The 17,674-nt window shown below is 40.1% G+C and overlaps 1 protein-coding gene across 8 annotated transcripts in view; it reads left to right on the forward strand.

Moving 5' to 3' along the window:
• The window catches only part of Lmo3 (LIM domain only 3), a 62,493-nt gene extending 50,325 nt beyond the window's left edge, over window positions 1-12,168 (forward strand). For all 8 annotated transcript variants that reach the window (XM_032905501.1, XM_032905502.1, XM_032905499.1 and 5 more), the window contains one exon: window positions 10,591-12,168. In XM_032905501.1, the coding sequence (XP_032761392.1) occupies window positions 10,591-10,696 (106 nt within the window). In that variant the 3' untranslated portion in view covers window positions 10,697-12,168. The remainder of the gene's footprint in view (window positions 1-10,590) is intronic.
• Window positions 12,169-17,674: the final 5,506 nt, after the last annotated feature.

Below are 17,674 nucleotides of genomic sequence, written 5' to 3' on the forward strand. Positions count from 1 at the left end.
TAAGCTGGAAGACTCAGCTTCCAAACAATGAAGAAACAAAGATGGACACCAGAATCTGTCCTTTGACCTCTGTGCATGCACACACATGCAGACACACACGAAAACCAATACATAGGCTCACATGCACACATGCATACACCTCATACCCATATTCACATTCATTCACACACAAACACACACACCAATACATACATTCACTGAGATATGCGTGCGCACAAACACAAACACACACACACTTTCAAATACACATGTACATGCACACGCACTCATACACAAACACACATGTTTGTACACGTGCATACACAAACACACAAACACATATACACACACATACACACCTTATACTCATAGTCACATGTACACAAACCAATACACACACTCGCTGATACACACGTGCACATGCAAACACACAAACACACACACACATACCTCATACTCATATTCACATGCACACAAACACACATACCAATATACACACTCACTGATACACAGTCATGCATTCACAAACACATACACACACATACCTCATACTCATATTCACATGCACACAAACACACACACCAATATACACACTCACTGATACACAGTCATGCATTCACAAACACACAAACACATATACACACTTTCATACACACATATACATATGCACACACTCATACACACATACACACAAACACACGTTTGTTCACATGTACACACAAACATACCTCCACCTTTTTACTGTCGTGCAATTCTTTTAGAGACAAGGAGTTGGTAACAGGAAGGTGGCTTTCACCTTATTTGTCTTTCTAGCTTCCCCATCTTGATTCCTCATCTGAATTCTAAACGTGGTCTCTGTATACTCTTAGCTAACACCAGTCTCTTCGCAGAGGAGCCCCAGGTATCTAATAATTAAACAATCACCAGCTTCAGAAAGGCAGCAATGGAAATACTATTGCATAACATTTGAGATGTAAATACATAAAATATCCAATTTAAAAAAGAAGTCTATAAACCTGAATTGTACTCTAGGCTCTACCACAGACCGAATGTCCAGTCTTAAGCTAACAGCATCATCTCTCTGGATCCAGTTTCCTCATTTGTGACACATGATTAGTCAGTTTCAAAACTGTTTCAACTAAAAGTATCATAAATACTTCACCTATTCCTTGATCAAATATTATACTCTTCACTGGGACTTATTCAATGGCTACTACCTTTTCCATAAGTAATGCAGATGTTACAATATTGTAAGTGTGCCTGCCAATTGGGGCCAGGAATGGGGGTCACACCTTTTATCCCAGTACGTGAGGGGTAGAAGAAAGCAGATCTGTGTGAGTTCAAGATGACCCATCTACATAGCAAGTTCCAGGAGAGCTGGTGCCATGGTGAGAGCCTGTCTCAAAGAGCAAGCAAACATGGCTAAACGATGAATATCAAAACCACAGTGTTCAAAATTCTAAGACCCTTGCTAAGAGTTCAAGAACATATAGTACCTGTGAGAAAAGGTGACACATAATGTGTCACCACTTAAAATTTCTTCATGCTCTCAACTCACGTAGCTTTCTCTGAAAAGTCCTGTTTGATTCAGTCCCCTCACGGAGCCCCATGAAATAATGGGTTAGGATGTTCATGGCAAGAACAGATTCAAATTCTGGACCCAACATGTCTTAGCTACTTTATTAGATTTGTGATTTTCAATATGTTATTAGTCTGTTTAAATTCCTGCAGTTTCTGTGTCAACAAAATGGAAAACCAGATACCTGTCCAACAAAGTATATAAGTTGAATAAAATACTTTTCAATAGGTCCAGGGTAGATTCTCAAAAAGTCTTGCCTTCTATATGTATAATTTTCCCTGTTCAAATTATAAGCCAATGACTTGGTATTCCTATAAGATCTATACCGCTATGGAGTCTCTTGCCAAATATAGGTGTTTAGAATATTGCCTGCTGTAACTTACTATACTGCATTTACCTTCACAATAACCTAGGCACCATCTTGTATCTTGCTTCTTCCCAGTAAATGTTTTAGGTCAACAAATTTTTAAGTCAGTTTAAGATGACACTTAGCCAACAATAAATGAGAAAATTCCCATGTCATTTTTTTTTTGAAAAATACAGATATACAAGCACGAACACCCCCACATCCATCCAGACACACTTACGTGCATGGAAACGTGTATATGCGCATGTTTTAAAGGTGTGCTAGCCGTAATGTTAGAACACATCTGTTCATGTCACAGGTTGATTCACTTACGGCAGCAGCATTGACGACTATCCTCAAATGAGCATCTTGTTTACCTGTTCTACTTAGGAACACTTTCATATTTATAGAAGAAGAGTTCAAAGTGAGAAAGAGCACTAGCCTTCACTATTCTAAACTAAAATAGTATGTTAGTCTATAGCCAGTTGTGATTTTTTTATGTATACATGACAAATTATATATAACTTCTCTATATTATACAGATATTTAAACAGATTTATAAAAGTAGCAATGGCACTCTCCCACAGGACTGCAAACACCTATAATCTCAACATTCAGAAGCTGGAGGCAGGAGGATAGAGTTAGTTGCAAGCCTGAGGTACACAGTAACACTCTTGTCTAAAAGGTAGTAGTAGTAGTAGTAGTAGTAGTAGTAGTAGTAGTAGTAGTAGTAGTAGTAACAGGAATAAATCATTAGGTTGGGAAGGGTTTGAAATGTAGGGATGCCTCTGGGATGGAGACTTAAAGATTGTGGTGACTAGGATACAAGCACACAGAATGAATTTAAAAAATTTCCTTTCTAAACAGTCTAACAGGAAAGTATCTTAACATGTGATATTTGAACTCTTTCATTTAATCTCTAGTATGTAACGTTTTACCTGATGAAATCTCTTTTAAGACATGTTAAGCTATTTTGCATCCCATTGACCAAGTATTAAGTCAGCATTGTGTGGTCTGATGCTTTTGTTATTTCTATAGTGTACTTTGTATCATTGATGAAACACTGACTCTTTAGGCAAAAAAAAAAAAAAAAAAAAAAAAAAAGCTCAACTCTGTGTCAGGATGAGTTCACGGGAGTGTAATTAGTTAGGAAAAGAGCACAACAATGAGAAAGCATCAGATAAATGTTGACCAAATGATCTTTATAGAAGCTATACCCATTACTCTCACAGGAAATTTGCTCAGATCTCACCATTGCCCTAACACGGGAGCTTATTATTTAGAAAGAAATTCCCGTCACCGTCAGAGACGAAAGCTGCCACCTGATTATAATTTTTAATTGGTGTTTATGTGCTGACTTGTAGCCCTTCTGAGTTTGCTCCTCCGGGGAACTGTTTATGCCCTGTGTCCATTTTTCCAGTAGGGCAGGCTTCATATTTTATACACGTTCTTCACTGAAAAGGAACGCATCCTAAAAGTGCTAAAGTCAGCCTAAGTCCCATTATGATGCAAAGTAATTGAAGGTGGTTAATGCTATTTACCGATCATAGATCAGATTTATTCCATCATGGAAATAAAAAGTTACACTCACAATTAAGTCCACTGCTCGGTAGAACTCAGTCAAGTAAAACAAACACTCCTAAATTTTGACTCCGAAAACTGCTCAGATTCTTAATGCTGCAAAGCACTACTGCAACCTCATTACAAAAGCACCTAATACGTTTCTATGCTCGCTTCATTTATTACCCGCCGTAAAGGGGCTGCATATCTTTAGCACTGGTTATGCACAATTAGCACTTGGTGATTGTCTTGTCACTGTGGTCCTTACGAGACAAACTTCCTCAGCACAGGAAGTCAGCTAATCTTCATCAGTCAAGCAAAGCACTCAGACGTGGTCACCTGAATACACAAGGGTTTCAAGATACAATATGCTCCTCTTCCACTGACATTTGCTTTGGAGACGCATCCAACATGGCCACCTCCTGACAAAGGCTATGACAAAGCCTTGTCATCTTTCTCAGAGAGATGGGAGGGAACGATCCTTCATGGACATTTCCCCCAAAGCAAACTTCATTCACATTTCAAATTATGGGATTACAGAAATGTATTAATTTTATTCAATGCCCATCTTAAGTTTTGTTTCTGAATATGTATTTATGTATGGGTTTATTTATCTTTAGAGTCCAGGAGATTGAACCCAGAGACTTGTATATTCTCCACAGGCATCGTACCATGGAAACATGCCCATAGCCCTCTTCTCTTCTTTTCCAATGAGACAGGGAACACTGAGTTTTCCAGTTTAGCTATGAAATCCCTCTATAGCACATGTTGGCCTTGAACTTAGGATCCTGCTGTCTTAGTCTCCTGAGTAGTAGGCATAACAAGGCTGCTGTGCATGGCCCAGACACAGCACCCATATAAAACTAGGCAAGTGGTTCCACACCTGTAATCTCGGTGCTGTGAAAGTAAGTATGACAGATCCATGGCGCTCTCTGACTCACCAGTGTATCTGAGCATGTGAACTGCATTTCAGTGGAAGGCTCAAAAAGGGAAAGAAGGACCAGTGAGGTGACTGCATGGAGAAGACACAAGAATCAGAGTATGATCATTTAAATCCATACTGTGGAAGGGAAGAGCCACTCTCTCAAGATGTTCTCTGGTCCCCACATACGCTGTGGTATTTGCACTTTACATCTGTGCCCCCTAAAAAAGAAAAACCAAATTATAGAAAGGATTTCCAAATCTTGTTCCATGAAATTGAAAGAACATCCCCAAAATTTCTTGATAATAATAGTAACAATAAATGATAAGAAGAGTACTGTAGGAACCCAATGTTTACTTCCAAACTCCATACACATTTGTGTATGAGAACATGAATACTTGTGCATGCACACAAATTAATATGCATGCACATGAATGTGCACATGCATGAATACGCACATGCTCACGCTTGTACACATGCGTACACCACAGATAAAGCTATAAAGCAGTAATAATAACATGAGCACATCTATGTCTTTTCAGGCAAAGCATGTTTAAAAATGTAGATCCCATATTTAAACTACAAATGTCTCCCTTTAAAAAAAAGAAGAAGACTGAGTTAAAATCATTTTAGAACTTATTTTATAATAATTTAATTTTTGTTTGGAATTTAAAAAATCTCTACAATACATTAATTTCTTAAAGGCTGAAAAGTTCTCCCACAGAAAATTAAATAACGACTTTGGAAGAAAAAGAGAAAACTAATCAGCGTGTTTGTAGTGAAATATCCCCCAAATATAAAAAAGATAATAAAAACATGTCATTTTTTTCTTTTTGTGATATTTACTTTGAAAACACTTACATGTGCTAATGTTCTGGTACGTGTGAATGCAGGGCATGGTCAGAGGTTGGAGAACAGCCTGTGGGAGTTGCCTCTCTCCTCCTCCTCCCCTGTACACCCAGGGAATCAAACTCAGGCTGGCAGCAAGCACATTGGCTCAGAGCTGAGCCTCTGGCCCAACATTTTCTTTTCTATTTCAAGTACCAAAACAATGGTAGGCCCTGTGGAAGTTCAAGTGCATAAAATCTAGATTCTTCGCGAAACTCAATGAGTTCAGCACTCTGGGGGAGACAAGATACAGAGATCTGCAGAAGAGCCTAATCTACTTGGTTAGATCTACGCTGAGGGAGGAGCGATCCATTTTTCAGGTTCAGGGAAATACCTTGGGGCTGATGTGTTGAGTTTTCAGGAAAGAGTTCCTAGGGTACTGGTTGGCCCTGAAAACATATATACACATGGCATTGTACAGACACAGCAGATTTCCGAAAAATGTAAGTACTCTGCCCAAGGTAGGAAATGGTCAACTCAAGATTTTGGCGAAACAAGTCAGGGTTTTATTCTCTGGAGCAAACCAATTTCACGAGAGTATTTTGTTTTCTGTATGCAAGTATAACTAGTTCCTGCAGGGCTGAGGTAAAGTTGACTTTGAGTGATTTATCGCAGGATTTGGGATATGCATAGCATTCCTTGGTGCTGAAGGGATGGTAAGGTATGCGATGTGTGCAATGCCAATTGGGCTGTCAACAGGGAAAGACAGGAAATTTGTTCATGATTGTACAGACCAGGAGACTGCCTCTTGCTGAATACTGCTGTACTGAGCGCTCTGTTCTTTAGTGATTGAATGCTGCTGAGTGGGAAAGGAGAGGTGACGGAAATATGTACCAGATTTCCCCTTTTTAAAAACTTTTATAAAACCAGAAAATAGTTATGATTGGACATCTCTGATCTTAGAGAAATAAAATTGACTAGGTTAACTTTCTCATTTCTTCAAACGCATATTACAAATGGAAGCATCTTAGGACAGAGTTTGATAGCCTGCTCTGACCGGAAGGTGGAAAGTTTCAAGAGGTCATGAAAATTTTAAAATGCATCACGTGGGATTTTCAAAGAATTAATAAAAAATATAAAAAGGAAAACAGCTCTAAGATCCCTATTTTAGAACAAAAGGATATTGATTACAATTCATTCTTATGCTTCTCAGGACTCAAAAACTGTATGAAGTAAGCTAGACTCATCCTCAGCTGGAACTTAACTGTATTCTTAATTTCAGCATATGAATATTAGATTAGTTATTAACCTAATTGCATTTTTCTTCTTTAGTAATTTATGAATAAGAATGAAGCTAATAGAGCTGACCAATACCACAAACAATTAGCACTAAATTACAAGGAAGATGATGAATGTTTGTGCACAAGTTTTAGCCAGACCTTTTAATACACTTACAGCATGTTTTTTAGCAATCATCATGTTCAAAATGTTTTTTTCCACTAATGTTGAACCTCATAAGACGCAGGTTCTATTAGAAATTAGCCTTTCCTAACAGAATTACAGTTAATGCTTCTTTTGTTGAACATTTAATACCTACATTGTTACTCATCTAATTTTTCACATCTACATATGTGAGCATAGATACATGTTTGAGATTGAGAGTGAATGTGTGAGTGCATGTATGCATGCATCTTTATGCAAGAACACTTGTGTGTGGATGTGTGGATGGATATACATGTAAAAGTACAGGTAGAGAGCAGAGACTGAAAGTCAATGTCTTTTGTAGTTATGTTCCCTCCACTATATTTTTTCAGACAAATCTTTCAGTGCACCTTAAGCCCATCAGTTCAGTAAAAGAGACTCCCAGCAAGCCTCAGGGATTCCCTTGTCTCTCCTGGGGTTAAACATGGCCATGAGAGACTATTTACATGCTGTGATTTGAACTCAGATCCTTTTTCTAGTGTGGCAAGCACTTACCATCCAACAGCCCCTATGTGGGACAATAATGACCTTAACTGATAGCCATAGTCTTCTAGCCACAGCTGCCAACACTGCCTACACTGTTTTGTGGCTTAAAACAGTGTGGCTGTGACACTTTGAAACCACGTTCTATATAATGTTTACCTTTATAGGTGGATTGAAATGTACATAAAATATATCTCGCCGGGTGTTAAGAAGTTAGTTATGAAACATCTAAGAAGGAAATATTTTAATGTACAGTTGCTCATTTTTGGATACTACTCACTTCTCTGTACCAGTATAGGATATGTCACATATGTCCCATCAAAGGCTTACCATAAATGCACAAGGGAATGCAATAATCTGACTTGTCCCTACCACAGCAGCATCCAGCAGGCTGAGGCATGGTGAATTCGTAAGAGTAAGGCCGTGGCGGGCTTCCCAGTGGCCCGAAGACTGGGTTTAAGCCTAAGCAGCAGAAGGATTCTCTATTTCAAGAAAACAAAAACTGATAAACAAACAAACTTATCTTCACTCCTCACATTGAGCTGACCGGGATGAAAGAACAGGTCAGGGATCCACACAGAGCAAAGGAGCTTCAGTTCACCATATGCGTTCAAGCGGTGGGAACCCTGGCAGGTGTTGGGCGTTCTTGTAGGAGCCCAGGGTATACTGACTTACTAGGTTGGATGCAAGGAACGAGTTTGACCATGTGTGCTTTGTTTCTGAGTACGTTCTAGAAGGTGACAGTTTTATACACATTCTAAACATCGCCACACATGTGGGGTTTCCATTCCTCACCAAATCCTACAGATGGGGTGACTAATGATGTAGAATGAGGGAAGCTGGAGCTTCGTCCTCTTGGCCAGCAGCGGAAGGCTGGAGTCTGCATCCTACCTGCAGCCTATCCTTTCCCTCTACTTTCCATGGTGAACTCCCTCCAGTTGCATCCTGTGTCTTCGTCTCTCTTACAGAGAACTCAAGTATGAAAACAGTGGCATGCGCCCATGCCTGCACGGGCACACGCCCATGTGTGTATGTGTGCATCGGGTGTATGACAGGAGCAGAACGTGAAGCCAGGTCCCCAGGACGGCTGCTTCTATCTCTTGCTCACTGTGACAGCCCTGGCCTAACTCACTTACAAAAGAAAATACTCTGACTTACAGGACTCTGAGCAGAGAATGGCAGGGCACCGTTGGAAAGGGTTCTATGGCGTATTCCCACCTCTGTATAGGATGGCTAACAGAATTTGGGTGCCTGAAAAGAAATTAAACAAAAGTTAGAGATAAGGAACACTGGAAAATATGTCCGGATAAATTGCCTTGCAGGAAAACCAACACACTAACAGCAAAAACACAGGAGGGCTTTATTACACGCATTTATTCAGATATAATATTTATTATTAACGAGCTAAAATTAATTTCAACAGTAATATAAACTGATGGTCCGGAACCCTAATTAAATATGTTGTAAATGCTATCTCACTTAATTTTACATAAAAGATAAAAGTCAAATTTGGGCTCCTATGCCTTATCCAAATAAGGGAGAAATATTTTCATTGATGCAAAATGTTTTCATGGTCACAATAGCTACATAAACCGATTTATTAAACATTGCTGTTTAAATGTAATATTTGAAGCCCGCAGGCTAAAGCTAGGGGGGAAAAAAGAAATAAAAATATATCCAAAGTCCCAAACTCAAATGTGCATCTTGTCCAGTAGGTGCGGCCGCAAACAAATCCAGGATTTCACGACCAGAGCTGAGCGTCTACTTTAAACCAACATCAGCAGCAGGCAGTAATCCCGGGGAAAAAAGCAAATTCCACAAATAAAACAGACCAATTTTCCTTTAAGAGGAGAGCTAATTCTTTTCAATCTACTTTTTTTATTACACTATTTCCCCTCCATCTACTTAGCCGGTATAAGGATAAATTTCCAAAGCTGCGGGGATGGAAAATAAATAGATTCACTGTTTGTCTAGAATTCCAATCTTTGCAGATGTAAATCAGCCCGAGTGCCCCTCATTTAAACCTTCAACTTCACGGAGCATTAAAGGGTGGCTTCCACTACGCAGTTTAATCCAGCCACTAAGATTTCTGCCAGAGAATTGACTGTCTGATAAAGAACGACCACCACCAAAGGTCACAGGGGTCAGCCTCGATAATTACAGAGTCGTTCTCACTCCACCCTACTAAACACTGCTGTTTGAACATTACATTGTTACAAGTATACATACATACATACTATATATATATATATATATAGAGAGAGAGAGAGGAGAGAGAGAGAGAGAGGAGAGAGAAGAAAGAGAGAGAGAGAGAGAGAGAGAGAGAGAGGGAGAGAGAGAGAGAGAGGGAGAGAGAGAGAGAGAGAGAGAGGGAGAGAGGAGAGAGAGAGAAGAGAGAAGAGAGAAGAGAGAAGAGAGAAGAGAGAAGAGAGAAGAGAGAAGAGAGAAGAGAGGGAGAGAAGAGATATCTGGCCAGAGTTACTTTATTGCTAAATGCACTGGAAACTGCACAAGCATTCATTTCTGACCTTAATTGTGTCCGTAGAGTTACCCACTGGGAAGCTATATAAAAAGAGTACTTATTAAAAACATTACAGTCTTGCACTTTAAACAATGCTTTATAAACTAAAATGCATAATTAGCTGCTGGGAGAGGGTTTTATTTATCACATCAATATTAAGAGGCAGATCCAGGTTGCTCTCTTTGGTTTAATGAGGAGCTTTCCAGGTAGTGACATCTACCATTTCATAACTGGGGAAATCTGTCGCAGAGGAAGATAGCTCAGGCTTGGGGTTACACTTGCCTCTTTCACTGGACAGCAGTTCCAAACTAGTAAAACCGAGTCATGTCCAATAACAGAGTTGAAGGGGGCCTGAAATAGAAAACATTAAAGTGGGCGATTTCCTAATTCTTTGGGTCACTGTAGAGCCCTTTGTGTTTTACTCTTTAAGTGGACAAAGGACCAGCGATATAAACATTCATGTTTCTGAATTGATGCCATTTTTTATTGGATATTTTTTATTTATTTACATTTCAAATGTTACCCCCTTTATTTTTTTTTTAATTTTACTTTACTGAGGGCTTTTATGGATCAAGTATTTTCTTCTTGCCAATGTGGGTTAGGAAAAGAAAAGCAGAGAAGGGAGGAAAGGAGAAATATCAATATTGGTGCTGAAAATGTTTACCTTGGCGACCAATTTTATCTATCTATCTTTCTATCTATCTATCTTTCTATCTATCTATCTATCTATATCTATATCTATATCTATATCTATATATAATTGTGAACTTGAAGCAGTGAAATAAAACAATTTTAACTTTCATGATGAACGTAACTTCCCACAATAGTCTTTTGGATCTTAGTAACCTGAACACTCCTTACTTATTTATCTATTTATCTTATGCTTTCAGATTTTGTGTCGGAGACAAATTTTTCTTAAAGAACAATATGATTCTCTGCCAGACAGACTACGAGGAAGGCCTAATGAAAGAAGGTTACGCACCCCAGGTCCGCTGATCCTGCAACATCACCCCTAACAACGCAAAGCACTCCATCTTCTTATCCGTTGTGCTCACGTGTATATAAGAACCGACACAGGAACCTACAAAATAGGGTAGCGATAGAGCGGCAGAATGGCCGTGTGGAAGAGAAGGCGGACTGCATCTGTATGTAGTGAAATTGCCCCAGTCCAAGAGTTGAATGTTCATTATTAAAGAGAGAGAAAGGAATGTATATATTGCGGGATTTTTTTGCTTGCTATTCGTTTCTGTGTCACTTGGCATGAGATGTTTATTTTGGACTACTGTATATAACGTATTGTAAATCCAAAGCACAAATGTAATACAGTTTTATTGTGTTACCATTTGTGTTTGGTTTGCTTCTTTGTATTGTTGCATTTGGTACAATCAGTGTCTAAACTTACCGTATGCTTATGCTTTCTGTGTCTACCAGCTACTTTCGATGGGCTGTACCTTTCTAGTCAGAACTGAGGAGCAAGCCTCAAGGGTGACACACAGAGGAAGCAAGCCTATCAACATTAGAGAGACAGAAATAAATGACTAGACACACAGCAGTCAGTGACATCCGCTTCTTACGGCTACTACACTTTGCTGTATCCGTGTTCTCATCAGAACCCCCTATTTTCAGGGGGCTAAAGATCAGCTTTAAAAAAAAATGATAACGATTTCATCTTAAAGCACTTTCATTTTATGCCAACGTGAAAAGTGCCATTTTTAGTGACTTTAAAGCTTAGTGATGCCCCTTTGATATCCTTTACTGTGTCCCTTCCCTTCATTAGAGATTTACTACGTTTTCTTTTTCCCGGTCACACACCCTACGTGAACTAGTGCCTTTGGGTAGCATGTAAACAATTTCCAAAGGGTTATTCTAAATGAGAAAGGTATTACCACGATTACGACATAATATAAACAATTTTCAACAATCTCGTGTAAGTGTTGTCCAGATTTCTCCCTAGGAGACAAGGGCTTTGTGTCTATCTATGGTCAGTGATCTGATGGCCCAGAACAGACTTGAGGGTGTACCTCCTGAAATCGGGATACTGCACACTGAGATCCTAATGGCCGAGTCACGCGGGGATCTGCTCACAGCCTTGGAACTGTTGGTACAGAAGCAGAGAAGAGACACAGAGAGATTGATAAGAAGTTGAGAACTGCCTGGTGATTGTGTATTCTGCCTGGCATTTACTCTCATCTTTAAAACACTTTGAATTTGCTATGTCACACTTTCTCGGCCCCTCGCGTTCACCGCCATCTTCCAACTCAGATTATGTAACACTTGGGCTAAAATCTATCCTCCCTTTTTTAAAAATTATATTAATTATTATTTTGTTTTGCTTTTTAATGGTGAAGTGTTCCCCCCTTATTTAAATGATAGCTGATGAAGAAGAATGTTCTAGAAACAGAAACTGTGGGAAATGACTACTTACATTGCAATTAAGGAAATAAAACCAAGAATATGGCTCCCTCTTCTGCTTGTACTCTGTTCATTTCGCATTCTGCGGCGAGACCGATTCGCCACAAACCCACTCCATACGGGCACCGTGCACCATATTTGCTCCCGAGAAGAGTCAACGCTGTGGGCTTCCTTAGTTTGTTCTCCATCGCTGTACAGGAAACATCTCCCACTGTCACTTGTGTTACACATGTCCCCTGCCAATGGTGATTAAATGCTATACCACATTCTGGGTCTGGAGCCAAAACCGAAACTGACAGCAATGCTGGCGTGGCTCTGGGTCATCGTGAAGCGTGAGTTTATTAGGAAAAGGCGTGAGGATCTTGCTGTTGCCTTCTGTGGAAAAAGTTCTTTGTTAAGAGTGGGAGCGTCCCACGTGCCCCCAAATTCGAGGTAGAATAAAGAATTGAAAAGCTCTCCATTTGTAGCCCAGGAGGCAATTCACATTGCTCTCTCTGCCCCGCAAGTTTGTTCTGTGATGAGCTGAGAGGGCTTAGCTTAGAATACACAAAACCAAAAATTGATAAGGAGGAGACACCGTGAGGGAAGGGGGAATGCAAACAGGAAGCGGTTTCTGAAGCACAGCCCTGCCAGCTCCTCTTAACGGCTATTTAAGGTTCGCGTGAAGCTTGTCCATATATTTTTCAAATGCTCTTCAGTTTTTTTCCACCAAAATGGATTTTCACGTTGCCTATCACAAACTTGCCTTAGTTTTTGAAAAGCTGTTCAACTATCCTTGCCTTCCCCAAACCAAACAGGATCAACCTCGCTTTGGCTTAATCTGGGGGGACATTGTTCACCTGGATTAAAGGCTAAAGCCTTGATCTTTTTTGATTATCTTTAATCTCCATGAAATTGAGGACCAAGAAACAGGGTCCATGTTTCCAGCATGTGTTGTCCATGGGAAAATGAGAACTTAACTTCCCTTCCTAAACCTCAATCCCAACAAGCAAGAGGAAGCCACATCAGCTGCTCCCTCCAATGAGATCGCTGAAGGCCGCTGAAGGCCCCTGAAGGCGGAGGCTCTCTGCCATTTTAGTTTTGTGAGAAAGAAGTAAAAATGTCCAAACTGAAGGCAGCAGTGGCTGGCTGTGATTTTCGTGCACTTCCAGGTATTTATAGTGATCTTGCTGGAAGCGTCTGCGTTGCCGTCAGCAAATTTCAAATTCTCTATAACACGAATTAAAACCCAAGCCTCCACTACACGCTGTCCTCCAGGAAGACACATGGCGCCCTAATTGAAAGAGGGAGGTGGGAAGGGAATCCCTGGTAAGACACCCAGCCACAGACAGTTCTTTTTTAACTCTCACGTTAGGCAGATTGCCCTTTGAATCGTCACTTAAACCATCTCGCGGAAACGATGCAGGCCAAACACGCTTAGCGTTCACTTCAGTGAGTTGCAAAAACAATCCGCATGTTTATTGTAATAGGCCATTAACACAGAATACAATTTAAGCAAAAGCCTTTCGATCATTACTTTTTCTTAAAAAATGCCATTATGCATGTTTTTTTTAATGTTTTTTTTTTTTTAAACCCAATTCAAGGCTGTACGAAACAAAGGATTGATATAGTCACTACTTCATTCGGACTTTGCTGAGTGCCTACTGTGTGTCAGGCCTTGCCTTGTGCACTTCGTTACCTAGCCTACCACAACACAGGGAGCCGGAACTCTGGTATTCCGTCCTCTAAACGTGTCTTCCTGAGTGTTGGCATTCGTTTTCAACTTAGCCATTATGAGCACACAAATATGAACCTCTTCTTCTAACGGCTCGGCATGTCATTGGTGTGAAAGCCTCAGAAAATATCTCAAGTAATCGATGTGTTCAGAGAATTATCTCACCCGAATTACTCATTAACTCAATAGCGCATAATAAAAAAAAGAACATCAATTAATTAATGAGTCACCCTCAGATTGCTTTGATTACTACCGAGCTCGGTTGAAGCAGTGATTATGAATGGAGCTATCTCTCCTTACTCATTGTTTGCAATTGGGCCATTATTTGGCTGAAACCAGTTTCATATTTAGCACATGCCTGTAGGTAATTGTGTGATTAGTATCATAAATGACGAATTGAGAGCGCCTGCTTCTCCTCGTAAGACCTGGGGAAGAGTAAAGAGCGCTCATTTTCGGTACAGCGTCCTTTGAAGCCAGGCTCTTAGAAGGATGCTATCTTTCTGAAAATTCAGTTTTGCATCTGTAATGAAGATTTAGGGTTTCCATACTGCATGGTGTCCAGGCTAGCTCTTAAGACAGTCACAAGTGAGTCTTACAAGGCGTTTGCACATATGGGATTTAATTTCAATAATAACTCCATCCAACTAATAAATGTATGTGCACCCAATACAGATTTAGAAATGTTTTCCAGTGCCTTTATGAGATGGGTCAAGGTATATTCTTGATAACAAAAACGAAGAGAAGAAGGGATTTTTAAAAAAATAACCAACCGAATATGCTACAAAGTCGCAAACAAAACTTTCTTGGTAAATGCTATTCCAGTATGATTACAGAATAATTACAACAGTTCCCCTAGGTAAGTGAGAAACATCTGTTGGTAACACATAGCAGGTGCTAACAGTTACACATACTGAACTTTTAAAAAATGTTTTTAATTAAAAGAATCTTGTTTTGTGAAAGGAGGAAAAAAATATGTTAGATTCCAAGATATCCCTGCTTTAAGCATCCAGATCACGTTATGCACAGAACTGTAAGGCCCGAGTCACCTGCATCATCTCTGGTTTTCTATTTGGCTCAGATCACTGCAATCAGAACCGAGCTATAATTCATCACACTTTTTTTTCACACAGTTGGTATTCTGTATTCTGGTCCAAGGAGTTACGTACTCATGAAATTGGTATGGCAGAGCTGATAAAGGATATTTGGGTTTTATGGACAACGTGGCTGCCATTAGCTCAGCCAGATTGAGTGTGTACAGTACAAAGAGAGGAGCCAAAGGCATCGGGAACCAGGGAACAAATCCATTTATGATACGCAACGTTGTCTTAGGACGCCATTGAAGAGCTCTCAATCAGAGAACCATTTACTGAGCAACAGCATCAACCAGATGGCTTTCCGCAACCTCCAGCTGTGTGGCATAAATACCATGATGCTAGTTTTAATGATTTTTTTCAATATTTGTTCATTTATTACTATGAGATTGGTTCTTTCTGTGTTACCCAGGCATGCAAGTACTTGGTGCCACACCCAGATTTACTCAGTCGAGAACGAGATGAGCCAGAGGTCTGAACTGAGGCCCCAAGGCTTACACAGTGTCTGGATGTTGACTCCTTGACTAGTGTCACTTTCCGGGAGGAAGCTGCTATTTTATTGCTATCATTACTACATTTGCAGCCTCTAGAAGTAACCAAGAGCTCCCAAGTACGTGAGCAAAATTTTCAAACATTCCAGAGTTCATGTTGTCATTAAGGGAAAGTGTAGAAGCTTGGGCCTATAGCTCAGTTGGGAGAATGATTGTCCAGTGTGCACCAAGTTTTGGATCAATTGTCAGAGCTACATAGACAGGCCATGGTGGTACACACCTGCAACCTTAGCACTCTGGGTGGATATAAAGTATCACAACTTCCACAAAGTATCAGGAATCATCGGTCGTCATTGGTTACATAGTAAATTTGAGTCTATCCTGGGCTACATGAGACTATGTCGCTAAAAACCCCAAAAGAATAGGGAGTACAGACAGAAAAAGAGGAAGAGGAGGGAGGAGAGAGGAGAAAGGAGGAGAAAGGGATGGGAGGGTGAGGAGAAGTGAGGAAGAGGAGGAGGGGAAAAGGAGGAGAGGAGGAGGAAAAGAGGAGGAGGAGGAGGAGAAGGAGGAGGATGAGGAGGATGAAGAAGAAGAAGAAGAAGAAGAAGAAGAAGAAGAAGAAGAAGAAGAAGAAGAAGAAGAAGAAGAGGAGGAGGAGGAGGAGGGGAGGGGAGGAGAAGAAGAAGAAGAAGAAGAAGAAGAAGAAGAAGAAGAAGAAGAAGAAGAAGAAGAAGAAGAAGAAGAAGAAGAAGAAGAAGAAGAAGAAAAGATTTAGAATAAGAATCACCGTATTTTTCCAAGTAACTGTCTCTTTGGAAATTCTTTCAGAAAGCATATGAAGGCTTTTGTTTGAACATGTAGAGACCCCACATCAAAAACAGAGGGCCACTTAGCAGAGCATTATCGAGAGCAAGAGGGCAGTCTAGGTCAAGTGTAAGTGTTGAAAGAAGGCAGCTACTTGGTGTACCCAGATAGACCTGCTACAGTAAAATGTAACTAGCCCAGTTTGAGAAAGTTTAAAAACTAGTTGTGTCTATACCAATATTTGATGCCTTAGGGTCCTTTGCAGCAGGAGAAGAGGTGATAGTGATGTTCTCTGGAATAGCAATGTGAGTCAAGCTAGGTTTGAACCACAGAAGCTCTAAGGATGCTGCGTCCAGGTTGATGCCAAGGAGCTAAGGATATTGTCTCAGAATTGCAAAAGCAAACCATAAAGAATCAGTAGACATCATAGTGGATTGTTATTCATTTCCCAGAGAAAAGACCTTACTCAAATATCCATATTACTACAGAGAAAACCCTGATGAGGAACTCATTTCCACCATACCAAGCACTTGCTGCCTGCCACCCCTATACTCATGCCCACACAGTGGAGTCACTTTGAACCTGTCAGTCATGTGGTAGATTTACTGGTCCTATTAGGAGCTTGAGCTTCATGAGTATTCCATGGTTGTGGCATAGGACTTTAAACTGAAGAGATTAGAGCTTTGACAGTCATGGAGAAACATGATTAAATGGGTTTGCATAGTTTACAAAACTAGAGAGATGGCTCCATGGTTCATATCACTTACTTCTCTTGTAGATGACTCAGAGAGTAGCTGAGAAACACCAACAGCACCAGTTCCAGAGAATCTGATCCTCTTCTAGCCTTCATGGGCCATTGAAGGAAAGCGGTAGACATAAACTCATGAAGACAAACACACATATAAAGAAAGGAAGTAAATAAAACTTGGAAGGAACGAATGAAGGAAAGAAGACAGATAGACAGACAGACAGACATATAGCTTTCACAAGCAGAGTTTGGCAGACTGTCTCAATCTTCCCTCAAGTGACAATTCCAATGCTCTTCTTAAGGGACCTGCAGTTTAGTGTGGAGAATAGCAGACACGAGAAGCCATAGAATTAAATCTGAAGCAGCTAGTGACCCGTGGTGAGAAAATATGTGTGCAAAATTCAGAGTTCTGTTGGAAAGAACCAGATAACTTTATTAAAACACACACAGAGAGACACATGCATGTGCATGTGCACATGTGCTTACTCAACTATAACACACTCATGCACACATATACACATGCACATATTTACACACATACATGTACTCATACACACAAGCAAATACACACAGGGGCATGCACTGCCACAATTAGTTCTATAGCAAACATCTCTCTCAATTTTTTATATTCTGTTTGAGAGCATTTGATGCACTGAGTATGCTTGGTACTATTTTTAATGCTCAATTTATTAAAAATAGAAATTGATGAAA

The sequence above is a fragment of the Rattus rattus genome, chromosome 6 (genome assembly GCF_011064425.1).
Source record: "Rattus rattus isolate New Zealand chromosome 6, Rrattus_CSIRO_v1, whole genome shotgun sequence".
NCBI lineage: Eukaryota > Metazoa > Chordata > Mammalia > Rodentia > Muridae > Rattus > Rattus rattus.